The 22,172-nt window shown below is 48.6% G+C and overlaps 1 protein-coding gene and 1 long non-coding RNA gene across 5 annotated transcripts in view; one reads left to right on the top strand and one right to left on the bottom strand.

Annotated features, from left to right (window-relative positions):
• STARD10 (StAR related lipid transfer domain containing 10) overlaps window positions 1-1,376 on the bottom strand; it is a 23,538-nt gene extending 22,162 nt beyond the window's left edge. The window contains exons 1-2 of one of the 4 annotated variants that reach the window (XM_018059390.1): window positions 1,352-1,376; window positions 400-710 (exon numbers count right to left, since the gene is read on the bottom strand). In XM_018059390.1, the coding sequence (XP_017914879.1) occupies window positions 400-606 (207 nt within the window). In that variant the 5' untranslated portion in view covers window positions 607-710; window positions 1,352-1,376. Of the gene's footprint in view, window positions 1-399; window positions 711-829; window positions 847-905; window positions 1,005-1,114; window positions 1,215-1,351 lie in introns of those variants that run through there. The other 3 variants (XM_018059388.1, XM_018059389.1, XM_018059387.1) reach the window with 3 other exon arrangements.
• Window positions 704-22,172, top strand: LOC108637666. Its single transcript, XR_001919221.1, has 3 exons — window positions 704-781; window positions 17,767-17,872; window positions 21,870-22,172. It is a non-coding gene; the product is annotated as an uncharacterized LOC108637666 (long non-coding RNA).

The raw sequence follows: 22,172 nt of genomic DNA, 5'->3' as shown, positions 1-22,172 counted from the left end.
GAGGGAAGAGGGAAGAGCAGAGCATCTGGCAGGAAGAAGCGCAGAGAGTGCGGAATGAGACCCAGCTCAGGCTGAGAGAATCAGGAATTCGGGACTGAAAGGCTCAGTCTCCCACCTGAGATGACTCAAGTCAGGACCTGATAAAGGCTTCAAGGGCAGAGGGCTCCTTGAGGAAGGCCACTCTCCTAGGTGGGCTTGGCAGTGGTCCACCTTCCTGAGCAGGCAGGGGCTGAGTGAGTCACACCCCCTGTCTCCCAGCAAACTGTGCCTCCTGGGTCCTCGCAGGAGACTCTGAGGTGCACAGCCAGGTGTCTGTACCCCTGCTGGAGGACAGGGAGACTCCCAGTCAGAGGGAGTCAGGGCGCAGTGTCGGCTGCACCTGCTGCGGGGCCACCCTACCTTGATCTTGTGCAGGGTACGATCCATCTCCACAGCCTGCACCCACACAGACACACCAGCTTTGCTGTAGGTCAGGTTCCAGCCCGCCTCGGCCTCACACTCTGACCGGAAGCTGCGGAAGTCCTGGTCGTCGGGCACCTGGACGCTGTCGCGGCCCAGGACTGGCCGAGGCCCCGGGGGCTCTGGGGAGGCAGCTGACTGCTCCATGGGGAGGCCCAGGGCCCTGGTCCTGGTCCGGCTCTCCTGGGTCCTCCGCGGAGGCTCCGACAACGTCGACGCGGCTGCAGATGCTGACGCCACCTTCCAGGGACCTGCAAGACCGGTTTGGAAACAGGAGTCAGAACGCTGCCGGCGCGCGTGCGGCTGTCCGGGGTCCTGGCAGGTAGCGAGTTCGAGAGAGGCAGAGGCTGGCCCCCTGGCCAGAGCGTACCGCCGCCACTGGGCAGTACGCCCCTCTCTCTCTCCGCAAAAGCGCGACCTCAGACCGCCGGGGGTGGGAGCCGTACTGGGGGCTGCGTATCGGGGTGCGGGGGAAGCCCGTCGGGACCCAGGGGAGGCCGGGACCCGAGGTGACGGACGGTCCGGTGGGGTCCGCGCAGCGCCGGCCGGACTGGCTCAACTAACTCGCCAGCGGCGCCGGCGCGGGAAGCGCGCTGGGCCGGTGGCGGGGGGGGGGGGGGGCGGGGGGGGGCGCCCGCGGGGCCGGCAGGCTCACCTGTGCCCGCTACTCGCCGGGGGCCGGCCGGGGCCGGGGGTGCGAGCGCCTCTGCCGCCACCGCCGCCGCCGCTGCCCGGGCGACCGGGGCCGCGCGGGGGTTCTGGGGGGAGGAGCAGCGGGTCCCGCCGCCCGGCCCCGCCCCGCTTCCCCCGGCCCCGCGCGCACCACCCGCCCCCCACCCCACCTTCCTCCCTCCCCAGGGGCTAGGCTGGGGGCTTCGGGGGCTCCGCTCGCCTGCGCTTGGTATTTTCCAGGCTGCGGAGGTACAGCTGACGGGGCTTGGAGCCCCGCCCCGCCCCGCCCAGCCGGGTCCTAGCGCCCGCCCCCATCGCCCCCGAAGAGGACCTGGCCGGACCAGTCCTCAGGCAGGGGTTGAGGAGGGTCCAAGATAGATAGGGCTCTGAGAGGAAGAGCGAGGAGGTGCTAGAAGAGGGATTCTGGAAGTTAATTGTGAACCCTTTATCTCCAACACCTTCCCACACTCACAGGTACACACCTCTGCAACAGCCTACTTAAGATACACAAGCAGCTGTCCCTAGAACCACCCAGAGACATCCCCACACCACACCCCTCAGAGCCAAAGATGGGCACACTCCCACCACAATCAAGAGCCCACAGCTTGCCTCCCCTACCAACCCCTGGCCTCAAGGTTCACAAGGTGGGTAGACTTGGACAAAATCTCCACTCCCATCGCACTCCCAGCTGGGAGCTTGAATCCTCCTCCAGTCCCGGACTCTGGTCCTTGTCCACCCCCAGTCCTCCTGAGCACCCCTGTACGTATTCACACACCTCCCATGGATTAGACTAGGCTTTCCAGAGCATCTGGCTCCAGAGCTCTGGGGCTCCCTGGCCCTCCCCAGGCAGAGCTGGCCAGAGCTCCACAGCCACAGGGGAGATATGTCCACCAGCACTCCAGCCACCCCTTCCAGCCAGAGAGACTGCTACCTGCCCCCTGGGTCCTAGTGCTAGCTCTGTCTCCAGCTGCTCTGTGTTAACTGAGGCCAATAGCTCAATTTTTCTGAGGCCAGGCCAATGTGAGTGTGGCAACAGGCTCAAGGCTGAGCATTCACTACCCTAGTGACTAGGGAGGGCTCATGGTGAGCTCCCTTGGATGGGCAGCTAATAGGGCACAAGTGCCCCATCACTTGCCCAGTGTCATCAGTGAGTACATGGCCATCCTGCCAAGATCCCAGATCTCAGCCTCCTCCCACCCCAGGGTTCCTTCCTTGGCTCTGGCTGCCCCAACTCTCTGGGCCTGAGTTTCCTATCTGTAGAATGTGAGCATCAGAATGTATAACCTCCTAGCCTCACCATCCTTGAGTTCCAGGATGGAATAGCTTTTCTTAAAGGTGCTAGAGAAAGATGAGGAGTTGTCATGGTGGATTCACAAATAGAGGTGTTTCTTACTCAAGTGCTTAGGGCTCTGAGACGTTCGTGAATCAGGCCCAATTTTAAAAGTCGAGGGGGTGAGGAGGCAAGTGTGATGGCAAGTCACCCCAAGGGGCATTCTGCAAAGTAAGTCTTGTAAAATGAGTTGCAGGTCCCCACGTGATCTTGGATCTCCAGTGTGAGCAGCACAGTCAGATAATCATCCTTGGCCCTTCTAACCCACATTCTTTAAGCGTGTGGTAGTGGGTGGCCTGGGGGTGGGGTGCGTGAGGGTGGGCTTTGGGTTCAGGAGGCCAGGGCTCTGGCTCTCTGCTATATACATCCTCTGCCTTCACCCCAGCCGTAGGCAGTTCACTGCCCCTCCCCCGGCTTCAGTCGTTTTATCTGACAGCCTCATACCCAGGCTGATGAGAGACTCAAAAGAGGGGTATACAGAGCCTGCTTTGTGAACTGTAGCCTCTGGGATCTGCCATGAGGAAAAGGGAGAGAAGCACTGGCCTGGTGGCTTCTGCCTTTTTAGGGCCCCAGTGACACACGTCAGCTGACAGCAGGCACCAGGACTGTACACCTCTCATCCCCATCGCCTAGTACTGGGAGGAAGAGATAAGGCTGAAGTGACAGCAGGAGATAGCAGCGAGGACAGGCTCCCAGGACTCCTCCACCCCTGAGAGCACTGCCAGTCTGAGACACACAAATTCAGGGAAGTAGTGATGGCAGAAATCAAACCAGCACTCAAATCCAAATAGAGATTAACCAAGAATGAATCTTCTGGGTCTTGGGTCAAAAAAGGTGGGTGACCTGGTACCCCTGGGCTCAGGTGGCCATGCTCTGGGCTCAACCCTGCCTGGAGGTTGCCAGGCTGGCTGGAGCATAAATCCTCATTCATCAACAATTTGCCCTTGCAGGCCCTCCTAGTCCCCCAGGAATTTAGGTATCTCTGGCTCAAGGGTTCATAACAACCGCCCAAACATGCCTGGATCAAAGCAGATTCATATCCTGTCTCAAACACCCCTGAGCAGCAGAGAGAAGGCTGGGAGGGCTGGGATGTGTGACCTGGGGGAGGAGCCTGGAGAGGAGTCCTAGGATTTGGTGATCCCTGCTTCCCACAGCCTGGAAGTGCAAAGTGGACCTGGGTTCAAATTCTGTTGATACCATTTCCTAAATGTGTGACCAAGAGCAGGTGACATGTCCTGTCTGAGTTTCAATTTCTTCATCTAGAATAATAATACCTACTCTCTGAGAATTACTGCAAGGAAAAGAGTTGTATACATGTCAGTTTCATGCCCAAATAACTAAAAATATAAACTGGAAGGGGAAAGGTAGGGAGGAATAAATACACTGTTCAAACATGGCATATTTCCTACAAAAAGTGTTAAGGAAATACCTTGGTAGGATGGTTGTTAAGGTTCTCATGAACGAGTAAACAGTGGAAAAGGTTGGTGAAGCGCGACCCTGTGTGTCCCTTGCAGCCCCTGTCCCAGTCACAGGGCTCAACAGAAAGTGGACTGGGTGGAGGTGCCCTTCCGGACCCCAGCCCCAGGATGGGGACAACACCAAGCAGGACTCAGAGTTGGGGTGGAAGGCAGGAGTGTGTATGAGAAAGAGACAGTGCTTAGCAGGCTGAGAGGCATCACAAGAATGCAAGGAATCGTGACCCAGGGCACTGAGCAAGTGCGGGTTTTACACGCGCTCCTCACAGAGAGAGAAGCTGAGGTGTGGGAGGAATAGCGACGCCCCTGAATCAAAGTAAGACAGAAGCCATCTGGGGACCACAAGTACCCAGTAGGACTCCCGGAATGGGGTGGGGGATTGTTTGGAGATATTCACACCAGTTCTTGCTCACTGACCCCTGCCAGCTGTTGGAACAGAGTCAGGACACCTGCCTGGAGCCATCTATGACCTGGTCTGTAACACTCCTCTCTCAACTCCCCTCACTGAGCTCCCATCAGGACCACAGCCCCTAACTGTACAGACGGAGAAACAAAGGCCCAAGCAGCACGGTCAGAGCACAGATAAGATCTTAGGTCTCCCAGCTTCTAACCCAAGGCTCTGTCCCTGCTCCCCACTATATGCCACCCCTTTCACTACCCTAGGGGTGGCCTTGGGGGCAGTTACCAACCTCTTTGCTTCAAGATTCCTCCCCTGCCCAAGTGTACTAGACAATGAGGGGCTACCACATCCTGACTTGCTCCTGGTGCTCCCTCCTACTCACCATCTAGTCAGACAGACGGATGGCTGCCTCGATCTCCCCTCTGGGAGATGAGGAGAAGGCCCCCCTGACCCCTTCTTCCCCCAGCTCCTCTCCTCTGGGGTAACCGGCCTTGCCAGTTTGGGTGAGAAAATTCCCAGGTTGCCTAGGGGAACAAGGCAATATCCTGGGGGCACTGTTCTAGAAGACTGAGCAACGACTTGCGTGATGTCACCAGGAAGCAGCAGAGAGGTGATTCCAGAGGCCCCCCTGGAAGGGCTGAGGACAGAGCACTCTGAGGTCCCCAGGGCTGGCATGGCCTTGAGGGATGTGTCCTTTACAGTTTGATGGCAGGCGGCAACAGGTTCAGCACCCTAGTCCCACCTGGAGCCGGATCTGAGTGTTTGCCCAGGGTGGGTCTCCTAGCCCTGCTGGGCCTCACTGAGCAAACAGCTCAAACACTGCCCTGAGTGAGCTGCTAGAGCCTCAGGGAATCACAGAGCACACAGTTAGAGTGACCTATTATCCCCTCTCCTGCTGGTGACGCTGACACAGCCAAGCGCTGTGATAGGGACAGAATCAGTCAGTTCAGTCGCTCAGTCACTCAGTCGTGTCTGACTCTTTGCGGCCCCATGAATCGCAACACGCCAGGCCTCCCTGTCCATCACCATCTCCCGGAGTTCACTCAGACTCACGTCCATCGAGTCGGTGAGGCCATCCAGCCATCTCATCCTCTGTCGTCCCCTTCTCCTCCTGCCCCCAATCCCTCCCAGCATCAGAGTCTTTTCCAATGAGTCAACTCTTCACATGAGGTGGCCAAAGTACTGGAGTTTCAGCTTCAGCATCATTCCTTCCAAAGAACACCCAGGGCTGATCTCCTGGGTGATAGAATAGAGGGACAAAAATAAGTGATTAAATAGTTAATCCCACTAGGGGATTATAAGTAGAAAAATATGGGGAAAAAAACTCCTGTAAATTAATGATTACTCGAAAAAGCAGGTTTGCTTAACCACAAAACTAAGCAGGCTTGCTTAGCAACAAAACCATGCAACAGAAGCACAGGACATGCCCCCAAACAATAAAACAATGGTGCCATGAGACTCACATCCAGACACTGAGCTCAGTCAGTTCAGTTCAGTCGCTCAGTCATGTCCGACTCTTTGCAACCCCATGAATTGCAGCACGCCAGGCCTCCCTGTCCATTACCAACTCGCGGAGTTCACTCAGACTCAGGTCCATCGAGTCAATGAGGCCCATCCAGCCATCTCATCCTCTGTCATCCCCTTCTCCTCCTGCCCCCAGTCCCTCCCAGCATCAGAGTCTTTTCCAATGAGTCAGCTCTTCACATGAGGTGGCATCATTCCTTCCAAAGAAATCCCAGGGCTGATCTCCTTCAGAATAGACTGGTTGGATCTCCTTGCAGTCCAAGGGACTCTCAAGAGTCTTCTCCAACACCACAGTTCAAAAGCATCAATTCTTCAGCCCTCAGCTTTCTTCACAGTCCAACTCTCACATCCATACATTAATGACCCCCAAAACAGGCTCTGTGCACACACCAAAAAACCCCATCATTTATGGAAAGGTGACTTTTCAAAATGAAAGACCCTCACTGTACTGAGACCTGAAAATATTTTTTGAAAGTGCTATGATAGTCCTGGTCTAACCAGGACAAGTAAACTTCCCTGCCCTGTCTGGGGAGGAGCTGCTGATGGAAACGTCACGTCTACTCAAGAGAGACAAAGAAGGTCTTCTTCCCCTCCCCACTTTTCGTTTGATTATAAAACTGTAGCCCTCTAAGTTCTGGGGGCACTTCCCACCCATCTGCTTGTAAGCCTCACAAGGGTTTTATTCTCATAAATCATTTCTTATCTACTACTTTGCTCTCACTGGATTCTTCTCCATGCTGACATGAAGGACTACGGTATCGAAGCTTTTCGGAGCCCCACTGAAATGATCCCAGTTGGTTCCACGATCACATCCATCTCCTGCCTCAGTCCACACAGCCACATACCATCTCAGTCTCACGCTTGGGAATCCAACAGGGGCACACTGGCTTGAGCACGCCAGGTCACCCAAGTAGGCTTGCCAGATAAAACACAGGACACATCTTGAAATTTGATTTTCAGATAAGGAAAATTATTGTTAGCATGTTTCAAATATTTGCTAAATCTGGCAACCTTATACCTGGGGCCCTGTCATACCCACATCACACAGCCTCAAAGAGCTACTCACCAGTCCCCTCACAGACCTCAGTCTCTTGCCTGCCCTGGGAATGCAGTCAGCACCTGGGTTACAGCTGTTGTGTGTGTGTGTGCGCGCACACACACACACACACACACAAATGGCCTGGCACATCCTCTCTGTGAAGAGGTCCTGGGGCAGAGTAAGAGTCTACCACACTCATTTTGTCTAACCTTCACAATAACCTTAGGTGGAAGGTCATGCTGGGACTCTTAGCCCCATTTGAAAAATGAGGAAAATAAAGCCCAGAAAGAAACAGAACCTATCCGTGGTATCCCCACGTGTGCTCTCTGGCAGGGGGAAGAAGGGGTGTAAGGGAAGTCTTGTTACACCTGGGCCAGGCTGTGTCCCTGGCAGGTCTGAGCTCCTCAAGCAGGCCTCTCAAAGGAGCCTCTTCCCCCTAGGAACAATAGCCTAGGGCTTTGGGGGTGGGCCCTCTGACCCTTCCCCCATTCAAGGGTGATACTAATAGCTCCCCCAGAGGCCCCTCTAGTTCCAGGAGGTGGAAACTGTTCTGTCAGGGCACTGTGGGCTCAGCTTTGAGATGAAAAAATATGAAGAAACCAAAAGAAGGAAGGTGTGTGTGTCGGGGTTGGGGGGAGCTTCCAGAAAAGAAAGCATCGTCCCAGGGCTGGAGCTCTTGCCCTGGTAAAAGGGCCAGACAACCTAGTCCTCCCCAAAGACACACAAAGACACCTCCACCGCTACTGCCATCCAGCCTGAGCACAGAGCTGAAGGGAGGGCCTGGGGTCAGGCAGATGGATCAAGAGCCCCTGACAAAACACTCCAGGGCTTTCAGAAGGTTGCATTGACCCAGCAATCGAACTGGGTTCCTGCAGGCGGCAGTGCCTAACAGACATTAGCAGGAGGAGGACCGAGCCTGCAGAGGGGGTGCTGGCCATCTGGGTCTGGGGCCCTCCCAAAGAGGGAGTCTTCATGGTTCTACTCTGGGCCCTACCGACTGTGGGCAAGGCCTGGCACCTCTCTGGTCTGTTTTCCTGCTGAGGTGCTTAAGATGCCTCTCTCCTGGCCTGGGGCAGCTGGGTGGGCTCTGTAAACTGTGGAGTCCTGCGTGGTGGGGGGTGCACACAGTAGAGCTCTGTTAGTCTCTTCTTTCCTCCAAACCTAGGAGCACCCTGGGCATCAAGACCCTGCAAGGCCCAGAGAGAAGCTCCCAGGCCCTGGAGGACTGGGAGGGAAGGACAGGAGCAGAGGCATCACAGATAGGGTAAAATACCCTGCTCAGCAGTCTAGCGTAATAGCTAAGAGCCTAGGCTAGGGAGCTAGGTTGTCTGGGTTAGAACCTCTTACTGTGTGATCTAGAATAAGTTACTTAACCTCTCTGTCTTGGTACTCCCATTTCTGTGAACAAGTAAGCTAGTAGGACTTACATCATTGCCTCCAGGATGAAGTGAGTTCATGCACGTGGAGAGCTTAGCACAGTGCCTGGCAAGCAACAAGCGCTCAATAAACGCCACAGCTACTATCAGTTCTTGTCTCCTAAGCTCCCTTACCCCAGGTCTGGCAGCTGTCCCCAAGGCATAGCCTCTTTTCTAAGTCTCTGCTCCTTGACCTGGAGGCAGTGCCTTCCTCTTCTGACCTGGAGAAAAAGAAACAGTCTAGGTTCACCTGGAACCTGGAGGGCTGAGAATAAAGCAGAAGTGGCCATTATAACATCTTGCCCTGCTTCCTCGGCCCAATTCCTAACAGAGCTACAAAGGCCTGGATGGGTCCCCTATGGGAGGCCTTCACTCAACGACATGAGCTCCTTGCATCCACACAGCCTCCCTTCTCAGCGTCTGACAACAGGGTACCAGGACAGCAGCAGGCCCCAGGGAGCCTGGTTGTACCCAGCCAGCTGGCAGGACAGTACTGAGATGTCCAGGCCCCAGGGGCTAGTTTCTAGGACCCTTTGAAGGGCTCGTGTGGGGAAGGCTTGCTAGGAGCTCTGTCAGTGAGTGGGGCTGAAGACTGTGCCCTGGGTCTGGGTTCATTTTGAGGTCCAAAATTCATACCTGGGGCAGGCCTAGAAGCAGCCCAGCTTTCCTGGGGCATTGCTGTGTTGGGGACTCCTGCCAACCACTGCCCTCTGCCCTGAAGCACTGGTACCCCTGGTTAGTGGGCATCTCCACGGTGCTTCCCCAGGGGCGGCTGCCTCCTTCAGCACCTTCTAAATTTAGGGCTTGGGCTCTGTGACTCATTACTGAATCTGCTTTGCTACCCTCCTCCAGGAGTGTGCTCCCACAGTATTTTTATCTTCTGCTGCCTCAGACTGATTAATAAGGCCCTAGAATCCTGCAGCAGCCACACACACACCACTGAGAGCTCCCCAGTCCACCCACCCCAGCTCGGCTCTGGACTGCTGACCAGGTCCTGTACTCCCCTTCCCTTCTATGCCCCAACCCACAACCCACCCAGGTGTCCACATCTGGCTCCAAGTGCGCCTGCAGTGGCAGAGGGAAAAGAGAAATGGAGCCAAGGCCTGCCCCCTCCCAACCAGCTGCCAGGCAGAGCCCTGGCCAAACACCAGGACACCTGAGTTCTGCCCTAGACTCACCCCCACCTTACTGTGGGGCTCTGGGTGAGCTGAGCGGTCATCTCTTTCCTTCTCTATAAATAAGGGGTTTGAACCAGACCTCCACTAGGGTGGCCTGGACCAGAGCTGAAAGTACCAATGGACCAGACCACCACCTTCAAACAGGGTGAGCTGGGGGTAGGGTATCTGATATTGGGCCCTGTCTTCCACCCAGGCGCCTCTCTACCCCCAGCTCCTGATCTGTTCAGGGGACACACACAGGTCAAGACCCTGCTGTCAGCCTTTTGGGACTTCTGCCCTGCAGGGAGGAAGAGTCATGGTTCTGGTCTCACTGCCCAGGGCTGTACTGTGCAGCTGTACTGGGCAAGAATCGCCTTAACTCTGGACCCAGGTCGTCGGGAACATGCATCACATGTGTGTGGAGGTGTAAATGCTCCCTGCCAGGTTCCCAGTGCCAGAGGGAGAAATGGGGATGCAAGTGTCCCCCCACCCCTCAACTTTCACAAACACAGGCTGCCTGGCTGCAGAGTGGAGGTATCTGGAAGGCAAACAGACCAGAGGTGGTGGCATCTCCGCTCCTGCCGGACTCTGGGAGAACCCTATCTCCAGCTGGCCTCCACCTGTGTTCATGAGGAACAAAGAGCGACTAATAGTTACTGAGCGGGTACCATGGGCCTAGTGCTGTTATATGCACTTAACAGTTCTTAACTCATTTAATTCATAGTTACACCTCAGAGAGCCCTGGATACGGCTTACCACTCCCACTCTAGAGACAGTGAGGCTCAGAGTAGGGTAGTGACTCACCAAGGATCACAGCATTAAGTCACTGGGAGGGCAAGTTAAAAGCTGAGTCTGACTGCAATCCTGGATTCTGTTTGTACCCTAAGGTAGCTCTTCTCAGCATATACATTAGATACTCAATAAATGTTTGATGAAGATGTTTGATCACTGCCATGTCATGGAAAGATCCCTATCCTAGTCCAGTTTTACGCCAGCTCCTTGTGCATCCTCAAGAGTCTTTTCTTCCGTTAGCCTCAGTTTCCCCTGCTGAAAACAGAGACAAGTGAAGGCCTAGAGAATCAGACAGTTAGAAGTGGGGAAGATCTTGAACTTCTATTTCTACAAACACCTTCCTTTCATGACTTGCCTGAAGAGGCCCTATTTGCAACCAGACCTTAGCGGCTCCAAGCCCCTCCCACACCTATGTCCAGAACTTCTTAGAGCACTCCAGAGAGACAGCTGGGCACAGCCCCACTCCAAGGGACAGAGAGGTCAGTATCTTGGTTGGTGGTATGGTTTGCCCACGATGCCACCTGACAGCTCCACCTGGTTGGGCGAGTGGCCCCTAAAGCCTCTCAGCTCAACCTGCATCACCTCCTCTCCTTAGCATCCAAGCCAGCACAGGCACCCCCTCCAGCTGTCACGGGCAGCTGTCAGAGCCCCAGATGGAATCATCTGAGCACCCAATTCCTCTCGGGTTCAGAAATAGAGACCACCCTTTTCCATTCAGGGTCGGTCCCCTTAACATTAGCCCCTCATCTGTCACATCTGATCTCCTTCCCTTACCTGGGCCACTCTTCTGAGAAGTAGGATCTGTACAGCTTCTGCCACACTGTCCTCTGTCTCCAGGATTCTCCAGCTCCTCCTTAATTTCTTGCCTTTGGTAGTCATCTCAACAGAGCAGGGTCTTCCTCCACTAGGCCCAGCAGGTAGGAGAAGGATTAGGAATAGGGGCTTCTCTGGACTCTGGGCACAGTCTGCCTCTCTAAGCCTGTATGCAACAAAGACACTAATTCTGGAGGTGCAGGGAAGGGCTCTAAGCCCAAACGCTGGCAGCCTAGGTTTTAGCCCTTGCTCATAGACTGCTGAGACCTGGAGCAAGCTCCTGCCCCTGTAGGGGCCCTCAGTTTTGCAATTTGTAGTATGATGAAATAGTTCCTCAATCTGCAATCACCCGATTATAATAATCTTCTGTCCTTATAGATTGCTTGGCAACTTAGTTTCTTTTCTGCGTCTTATTTGATCCTTCCAATATCCTATTTCCATTTACAAATCAGAAAGCTTAGGTCCTCAGGGGAACAGAACTACCAAGGTCACACAGCAACTCAGAGACAGAGTCTAGAGTCCTTGCATCCTGAACCATCGTTGGTCCCTCACACGCAAAGATGCTAGGACTCTCGCTATCACTTTCTCTGACCCGCTGTCCCACTGGTAAAATGAGTGCCCCAAAGATCAGATTAACAGACTCAGTGAAGGGAGCTGTGCTTAGCAAACCATTAAAAAAAAAAAAAAAGGCAGAAAAATAACGGGACCGTCACGTTACTGTTCATTACTGTTATCTTTGCTAAGGCGCCCCCGCGTGTCCGTCTCCAGGCGCTCCGTTCGCGCAGGCGCTCTTTGGTGTTTACAGAAGCCCTGAGGCCCGGCATTTACGCGTGCGCTTCCCGTCAGGGATCGCCCCACCGACCGCCGTCGGACGCTGCTTTCAAGTCCCCTAGTGGTTGTGGCTGGAGTGTAACTACGGTTCCCTGGGGCCCGGTCGGCTCCGCCTTGGGTTGAGGCGTCTCTACAACTCCGGAGGGCGGAGACCTAAGCAGTGGCAGGGAGAGGCACAGCGCGGTCCCTCCAGACTCCTGCATCTCAAGTCACCGTTGCACTAAGACTCCAGTGCCAACTTGCGGGCCCCTCACGGCACACTTGGCGGCCGCGGTGAATTGGACCGGAACTGACCACGCACTGCCTCATGGGAGCCTTAGTTCGTGGCTAGAACCTTTCCGGAGTTGGAACGCTGTTTAAACTACATTTCCCAGAAGTCCGAGAGGCCAGCGTCGCAGAAGACGGGCCCGGGGCTTGTTGGGAGATGGAGTGTGGCGATGGTAGTGAGTTTGTGTACGAAGGGAAACGTGAAGAAGCGGTGGAGCCTCCGGCTTTTAGCCTTGGTTGTGGTTCAAGCTACAGTTACACGGTAGCTGTCAAACGAAGAGAGTAGCGCTGTTGGGCTGAGTGTTGGGCTGAGACTACACTCCCACGGGTCACCATCGCCTGTGACTCTCATTTTTCTTAACTGCTTGTAACGATGGAAATATTCTACAGCTGCACTGTCCAATAAGGTAGAGACTAGCCTGTGGCTACTGAACATTTGACATGAGGTTAAGTGCCATCAAGGAAGAAAAATATTTATTTGAATTTATTTAAAAATTAAATCCAATTAATTACTTTTCAGTTCAATTTAAAGAGCCACTTACGGGCTCAGTTCAGTCGCTCAGTCACTTCCGACTCTTTGCGACCCCATGGACTGCAGCCTGCCATGCTTCCCTGTTAATCACCTATTCTCGGAGCCTACTCAAACTCATGTCCATTGAGTCGGTGATGCCATCCAACCATCTCATCCTCTATCGTCCTCTTCTCTTCCTGCCTTCAATCTTTCCCAGCATCAGGGTCTTTTCCAGTGAGTCAGTTCTTCGCATCAGGTGGCCAAACTATTGGAGTTTCAGCTATGGCTAGTGGCCACCTTATTCCAGAGTGCGCAGTGTACTAGACCTCCTCGTGTTCATAATCAACAATCATCTTCCTGATTTGTGAGACCTAAGACTTTATAGTTTCCTTTCTACTGTCGACTGAAAAAAAGTACACCACGTAAAAGTTGAGAACTACAGTTTATTTGCAGCCTTGCTGTTGCTGCTGCTGCTGCTGCGTCTCTTCAGTCGTGTCCGACTCTGTGCAACCGCATAGACAGCAGCCCACCGGGCTCCCCCATCCCTGGGATTCTCCAGGCAAGAACACTGGAGTGGGTTGCCATTTCCTTCTCCAATGCATGAAAGTGAAAAGCGAAAGTGAAGTCGTGTCCCACTCTTCATGACCCCATGGACTGCAGCCTACCAGGTCCTTCGCACATGGGATTTTCCAGGCAAGAGTACTGGCAGAGTGGGTTGCCATTGCCTTCTCCTGACTGAGGACTATAATCTGGGTTGGCAGCCTCTTAGATAGCTCTGAAGGACTGTTCAAAAGAGGTAAGGGAGGAGCAAGAAATTTTTCCTGAAAAAAAAAAATAGTGTAGTGAACATCCAAAGATTATTACTATTGATACACAAGAAACCAGACGTCAAAAATTGACTTTTAGTGCCCTTTTATGTATGGGAAGATGCAAGAGTCTAGGCTCACTGAAATTATTCCTTTGGGGTGGTTTTGAACTGTGGTGTTCGAGAAGACTCTTGACAATCCCTTCGACAGCAAGGAGATCCCACCAGTCCATCCTAAAGGAAATAATTCCTGAATATTCATCGGAAGGACTGATGCTGAAGCTGAAACTCCAATACTTTGGCCACCTGATGCGAAGAGTTGACTCATTGGAAAAGACCCTAATGCTGGGAAAGATTGAGGGCAGGAGAAGGGGACGACAGAGGATGAGATGGTTGGATGGCATCACCGACTCAATGGACATGGGTTTGGGTGGACTCCGGGAGTTGGTGATGGACAGGGAGGCCCGGCGTGCTGCAGTCCATGGGGTCGCAAAGAGTTGGACATGACTGAGCAACTGAACTGAACTGATGCATCTTAAACTATCTAGGGTTAGTATACTGTTTTTCTCCATCCAGAATTCCCCTTCAGGGTGCACCCATTGTGAGGGGTAACTGCAGGGGCTGATGACTTGATGGCAGGAAAGATTTTTGTTTACTTGACAGGCAACATTTTTTTTTGGTCCACACTGCCTACTTACTACACTCAGTCTTTGCAGATTCCACCTCTTTAGTGTGTCCCTTGAAAATCTGAAAATTAGTTCAGGCTGTAAAAACCTGCTGTGGTATTCATCAGGCTGAAATAACAGAGAGAAAGCCAGCCACAAAATTAATAAGAAACAAAATTTTTCCCAGGGACATACTGCAGCTATAAAATATCATAACAACCTTCTTCTTGAAGTGACTATTTGTTTCTTACTCACTGAGCAATTTTGTTTTCTAAAATCATAGACTATCAGAAATTTTGCTTTTAGAATAGGAATGAAACTCTTGCCTGGAAGAGCTAAATAACTAAGAGGACAGGGTTTAAAACCCAGGTGTGGAGAGATTCAGAAAAGGGACTTCTAAACATGTATTCCACATGAGCCTGAACTTTATTGTTTCCAAGGAAACAAGACCCTGAGTCCACTGAGCAGTCCAGACCTGATGTAGGCTCTTTTATTCTGGTTTGCTTTGAGCTATCAAACTACTGCCTGATTTACATTTCACCTAATTCTCTCAGATCCTATAAGAACTCTTTTTCTTTGTGTTTGGTAGGACTCTCCATGATTCCTCTGATGTGCTGTCTTCCTCATAGCAATGGGTCAATAAACCTGACTCCATTGGACTATGGATTGTCCCTGGTGGTCTTTGACTGATTGGGTTAGAACACCCTGAAATACTGGTGTCCTCCAGGTTCCCTCACAGGCCCTCTCTTCACTGCATACACTCTTTGGATGACCTCATTAACTTCCATCCATAAGCTGATGAGCCCACAATTTATGGCTTAGGTCTCTCTTTGGCCTCTGAGACATCTACTTCTGGTTGACTCAGGTTCCTTAAACTCTGTGAATTTAACACTGAATCTTTCTTTGGAGGGGAGGGGCAGCCACTTTTCACTGCTGTGCTCCAAGTAAGAACTAGGCACTGACCACCTCTGACCATGATATGGGTAGGGACACTCCTCACCTGGGTCAGATACCTCCTCACACACTGTCCTCAAACTGCAGCGCACTGGGCAGCTGCTTTCCACATAGGTCAGCAGCCCAAACCTTAGAAAGCTAGGGGAGGGTGCGGGGCTTGGGGGCTGCAAGTGGAAAGTGGGTCTCAATTACTCTGCCCCTTTCCCCTGATCCCTCTAATGGCTGGGGCCTCAAGAAAGAGACTGCAGAGGCAATCCCACCTGTCTTCCCCTCCTCATCTCTCATGGTCCCCTCCCTGGAAGCTCTTCCAGTGGTGTCTCTAGTTCATCCAGTCTTAGACCCTACTAGTGCCTTGGAAATTTCACAGCCAACTGTTTCATAGCCACTGAGCCTGGTGGCTATGTAGAAGGGTGAGGTGTGGCCTGCCTGCTGCCTGGAGGGAGGGTGAACGTTGTGGGAAGAAGCTTCATCTTGGGCTGTGTTTGGTTTTCTCTTAAACACAGCTAAAAGCAAATACACTTCAACATCTTGAGGATTTAACTTCTATGTGAAGGACCCTCTAGCCATTTCTATTCCACTTCACCTCTGCCACATCTCATCTACCAAAGATGTTTGTATTCCTCTTATTCATGTTACTTTGACCTGACTTTTTGGAAAATGAAAAGGGGTCATCTTTCCCTTCCATTTCAAAGCACTGTTTACATTTACCCATATTGACTGATGCCCAGATCACAAGTTTCTCTCCTTGGTGGATGTAGCTTCAGTATCCCATTTCAAACATTGTTTTCCCTTTAAAGCAATAGTCAACAGTGCATTCATGTGGTTTGTAAGGAAGGTTGGGGATCCTAGGACCCCATCAGCTACAGATGAGCTTGTTTCCCTCAAAGCCTGAGCGTTTTGACCTCTTCATGCTTCTAAACCATTTAATTTTTAGTTCTATATTGTTTAATTCATAATCTTTGGTGGACCATTGATTATAGACATAAACAACTATTTAAAGAGAAGCATAAAAATAAACCTGTAAATCTGTCTAAAGATGACTGTTACCAGATTCTTGCATTTATCCAATCAAAATTTATATACAGCATATCCAGATGTCTCAGAGACTACAAAGCCACAGCTAGAAGAAAGAAAAAAAAAAAGCAGACACGACGGCTTTGGAGAATAAAGCCAGTCCCCTCTCACAGGTGTCATTTGTGAAAACGGCTTGCAAACGGCAGTCTGAACCTTCAATCTCATCATTTAGAAACAAAACATAAACGTTAGAAGCAAAAAAATAAGCCTGTTGGATTTTAAAAAGTATTATGAAGTATTTCAGACATATACTTCCAATGTTAGGACTCACAGATCCAGTTTCTCCTTTGGGTTTTACTGAATTCCATCTTTTGAGTATACCATATGCAGCCATTCATCCTGTCATATACTGGAGTGCAACTGCTGGGACCAAGAGTGTGTTTGAATGATTGTGTGTGTGTGTGACTGTGATGTAGCCAAAGTGCCCACCCAAGAGGTTAGGTCTGTTTACACTCCCACCAGCAGGAATGATGGTTCCATCTCCCACACCCTCAGCAACTCTAAATATTAAAAAATTTCTTAATTTTTACCAACCTGATGACTGTAACATGACCTCTCATTCATACTTTAACTTACATTTCACTAGTTGCACATAATTTTTTTGTGTGGACCATTTGGTTTTGTTCTTCTGATAAAATCATTGCCCATTTTTATATTAGGTTTCCTGCTCTTTGGCTGACTTGTGGGAGTTCTTTCCATCCTTTGGATTTTTACTAATTTGTTATACATGTTGCAAATATTTCCTCCTCATCTACCTCTCTATCTGCCTCTGTTTTTACTTAGTATATAGTGTCTTTTTTTGAGAAAAAATATCTAACTTAAAATTACTGTTTTAAGGACTTCCCTGGTCTAGTGGTTAAGACTCCACACTTCCACAGCAGGGAGTGCAGGTCCTATCCCTAGTCAGGGAACTAGGATCACAGGAAGCAGCCTAAAAATATATACATATATTACCATTTTAATAATTTCTAAGTGTACAATAATTCAGTGGCATTAATTACATTTATCATATTGTAAAACCATTACCACTATTTCCAAAACTGTTTCATCATCTCAAACAGAAATTCTGCAAACATCAAGTAATAACTACCCATTTCCTCCACATGCCTCTGTAACCTCTAATCTACATTCTGTTTCCATGAATGTGACTATTCCATATATTTTATATGTGGTCACAAAATATTTGTCCTCTTGTGTCTGACATTTCATGTGGTGTAAATTTTCAAGGTTCATAGAAGCTATAGCATGTATCAGAACTTCATTGCTTTTTATGGCTGAATAACATTTCGCTGTATGTATAAACCACCTTTTGCTTATTTGTTCACCTGTTAATGGACATGAGTTGTTTCCACCTTTTTTCCTATTGTGAATAATATTATGACCCTGTGCCTGCGCTTGTGCCTGTGCGCTAAGTTGCTTCAGTCATGTCCGACCCTGCAACAGCACAGACTGTAGCCCGCCAGGCTTCTTTGTCCATGGGGTTCTTCAGGCAAGAATTCTGGAATGGGTTGCCATTACCTCCTCCAGAGGATCCTCCAGATGCAGGGATCGAACCTGAGTCTCCTGTGTCTCCTCCGTTGCAGGTGGATTCTTTACTGCTGAGCCACTGAGGAAGCCCCATTATGAACAAGGGTATACAAATATCTGTTTGAGTCCTTGCCTTCAGTAAACCTAGGAGTGGAATTACTGGTAGGTTCTATGTTTAATACATTATGTTCTATGTTTAACCTTTTGAGAAACAATCAAACTGTCCCACAGTGGCTGCACCATTTTACATTCCCACTAGGAATGCCCAAAGGTTCCAATTTCTTAACATCTTTGCCAGTGCTTGTTATTTTCCATTAAAACAATTTTTTTAATCATAGTCATCATAGTAGGCATAAGGTGATTTGCATTTCCCTAAGCTGAAACTCCAGTACTTTGGCCACCTCATGCGAAGAGTTGATTTCATTGGAAAAGACTGATGCTGGGAGGGATTGGGGGCAGAAGGGGACGACAGAGGATGAGATGGCTGGATGGCATCACTGACTCGATGGACGTGAGTCTGAGTGAACTCCGGGAGTTAGTGATGGACAGGGAGGCCTGGCAAGCTGTGATTTATGGGGTCGCAAGGAGTTGGACACAATTGAGCGACTGAACTGAACTGAACTGAACTGAATCAATAACAACACTGAGCGCTCTTTCGTGTGTTTATTGGTCTTTTGTATATCTTCTTTAAAGAAATGTCTATTCAAATTATTTGCTCATTTTTTTGAATTGGGTTATTTTTGTTGTTGTTCAGTCACTAAGTTGTATCTGACTTTGGGTAACCCCATGGACTGTAGCATGCCTGGCTCCACTGTCCTTCGCTATCTCCCAGAGTTTGTTCAGATTCATGTGCATTGAGTCTCGGTGATGTTATCTAACCATTTCCTCTTCAGCCCCCGCTCCCTTCTCCTTTTGCCTTCAATCTTTCCCAGCTTCAGGGTCTTTTTCAAAGAGTCAGCTCTTCACATCAGGTGGCCAGAGTATTGGAGTTTCAGCTTCAGCATCAGTCCTTCCAATGAATATTCAGGACTAATTCCTTTAGGATTGACTGTTTCAATCTCCTTGCAGTCCAAGGGGCTCTCAAGAGTCTTCTCCAGCACCACAATTCGAAAGGATCAATTCTTTGGTGCTCAACCTTCTTTAACGGTCCAATGCTTATATTTGTACATGACTACTAGAAAAACCATAGCTTTGTTTATTGGACCTCTGTCAGCAAAGTGATGTCTCTGCTTTTTAATATGCTCTCTAAGTTTGTCATATTTTTTTTTTCAAGGAGCAAACCTCTTAATTTCATGGTTGCAGTCACTATCTGCGGTGATTTTGGAGCCCAAGAAAATAAAATTGTCACTGCTTCCACTTTTTCCCCCTTCTATTTGCCATGAAATGATGGGACCAGATGCCATGATCTTAATTTTTCAAATATTGAGTTTAAAGCCAGCTTTTTCACTCTCCTCTCTTACTCTCATCAAGAGGGTGTTGAGTTTTAGGAGATCTTTATTTTTTCTGAATACTAGACCCTTATCAGAGATATATCTGCAAATGATTTCTCCTATTCTGTAGGTTGTCTTCTCACTTTCTTGATCATCTCCTTTGATGCACAAAAGCTCTTTTCTTTTATTGCCTGTGCTTTTGGTATCTGGAGAAGGCAGTGGCACCCCACTCCAGTACTCTTGCCTGGCAAATCCCATGGACGGAGGAGCCTGGGGGGCTGCCGTCCATGGGGTTGCGAAGAGTCGGACACGACTGAGCGACTTCACTTTCACTTTTCACTTTCACGCATTGGAGAAGGAAATGGCAACCCACTTCAGTGTTCTTGCCTGGAGAATCCCAGGGACGGGGGAGCCTGTTGGGCTGCTGTCTATGGGGTCCCACAGAGTCGGACACGACTGAAGCGACTTAGCAGCAGCAGTAGCTTTTGCTTTCATATTCATAAAATTATAGTCATAAAGATGTTCCCTAATGCTTTTTCAAAGATTTTAAAAACAGTTTTAGCTCTTAAGTTTAGGTCCATTTTGAGTTAGCTGGTTTGTATGTGACATGAGGTAAGGGTCTGATTTTATTCTTTTGTATATACAAATCCAGTTGTCTCAGCCATTTGTTGAAGAAAAAATTTTTTTTCTATTGAATTGAGTTGGCATCCTTGTCAAAAAGCAATTGGCCATTGATGTATGGGTTTACTCCTGGATCTCAATTTTATTCTAATGGTCCTTGTGTCTATCATTATGCCATTACAACCCCCACCCTTTTTTTTACTGTTGTAGCTTTGTAGTATACCTTGAAGGGTAAAGTCCTTCAAATATGTCCTTTTTCAAGATTATTTTGGCTATTTAGGATCCCTTGAAATTCCATATGAATTTTAGGATTAGCAATCCATTTCTGCATGAAAGACTTGTAATTTTGATAGGGCATGATGTGTTCTATTGTCCAGAAATTTTATATTTTGATATGGTTAAATTACCTATCTTTTCCCTTATGACTTTTGTGTTATGCATGTTGTTTAGGAAGGTCTTCCCTATCCCAAGGTTATCAATAAATTATTCTACTTGTTTCTGATATCTTTATCATTTTATGATTATAAGTCATAATGTAATATAATTCACCTGGAATTTACTTTTGCATATGGTATGAAGAAAAAAATATAACTATATTTTTTGCTAACTGGATAACTAATTGTCCTTACATAAATTATTGAAAAGATTTCTTTTTTCTATATATTTGAAATGCTACCTTATATTAAATTCCTACATGGGAGGATCTATTTTTGTTCTCTATTCTATTATTAATCTTGCCTAGTCTTGCCTATCTTTCCTCATTCTTAAAAATATTTTTGTGGTATTCTTTTTGAGATGAGTTTTAGAAACAACTTGTCAAATTCCATAACAACGAAATCCTATTAGAATATAATAGGAATATATTGACTTCATAATTTGTGTAAATTACATTTTTATTTTTAGTCTTTCCAACTCCAAACATTTATATTTTTTCTTTCATTTAGATATTCTTGTATGTTCTTCAGTTAATTTAATTGATTCCATTAAGATACATGAAATATATAATTGATACAATCAAATTAATTTATGTTGTTCATTTTCATCTAGTAAATTTTTTTCTTGTTATACTCCTAAATATATTTGGTTTTGTTGCTATCATGAATGACTTTGTTTTTACTACATTTTCTAACTGGATATTACTGGGATGCATAATAACTTCTGAATATATTATCTATATATTACTTCCTACAGGTTTACTAACAGAGTTAAGCAGAGATCTATATACAAGCTTGTTCAGTGTAGCACCATAAAAGCAAATAATCAAAATAGTCTAAATATTTATCATTATGATATTGATTTATATATATAATACATCTCTACAATGAAATACTTTGAAGCTTTATTTTATTTATTTTTGACCATGCCCCCTGGCCTGTGGGATCTTTGTTCTCCGACAAGGGACTGAACCCGGGCCCTCAACAGTGAAAGTGCAGAGTCCTAACCACTGCCTGCCAGGGAATTCCCTATTTTGCAGCTTTAAAAGGAATGAAGTATGGGAAGTTGCTGTATAACTCAAGAAGCTCAACTCAGTGCTCAGTGACAACCTAGAGGGGTGGGATGGGATGGGGGTGGGAGGGAGGTTCAAGAGGGAGAGGATATATGCATATTTATGGGTGATTCATGTTGTATGGCAGAAACCAACATAACATTGTAAAGCAATTATATTTCAATTAAAAAAAGAAAATAAAATGCTTGGCAAATAAAAAAAGGTTAATACCATATTATAAATCAATATGTACAAAATAAATTTGGTGGTCTTCTTCAAGTGAAAAAAAAAAGAAATGAAGTAGATCTATGTAGTCTGATATGTGAAGTTCTTTAAGATATATCGAAAATATATTGTTACAGAAAGAAGAAGCAACATGTAGAACAGTGTGCAAATGCTACATTTGTGTTTTTATATTCTTGTATATACCATGAGGTCGCAAAGAATCGGACACCACGGCTGAGTGACTTTTCACTTTCACATATATAAATATTTCTGAAAGGATGGATACACACTAAATTGTTAATGGTGTTAATTGTTAATGATGATGCTTCTAGAAAGAGACTGGGAAATTGGTGTGTATCTGTAAAATGACGTGTTCATGCCTATTTTTCTCTTCCAGGGAGCAGGGGAACACTGTTGCCCAACCTTCCTAGGAGATGTGATCTCACCAGCGAGGATGCGGGCAAAGAGTGTGTCACTTCAGGTCTAAGGCAATTAAATGTCAGTGTGAATGTCCACCCCCTTCTCCCCTCATCGCAACCTTTCTCCCATCTGAACAGTTGGGATCAAAGAACTTTGAGATGATGGAGATGCTGGTGGAAGCAGCTTGGATCTGAGTCACTGTTGAAGGAGAATAGTATACCAACATGGTCTACCCGGCACTGGAAAATAAGGGAGACATAAATGTTTGTGTTTTAAGCCA

This window comes from Capra hircus, chromosome 15 (assembly GCF_001704415.2).
Source record: "Capra hircus breed San Clemente chromosome 15, ASM170441v1, whole genome shotgun sequence".
Classification (NCBI taxonomy): Eukaryota; Metazoa; Chordata; class Mammalia; order Artiodactyla; family Bovidae; genus Capra; species Capra hircus.
This window is presented reverse-complemented; position numbering and strand designations above follow the sequence as displayed.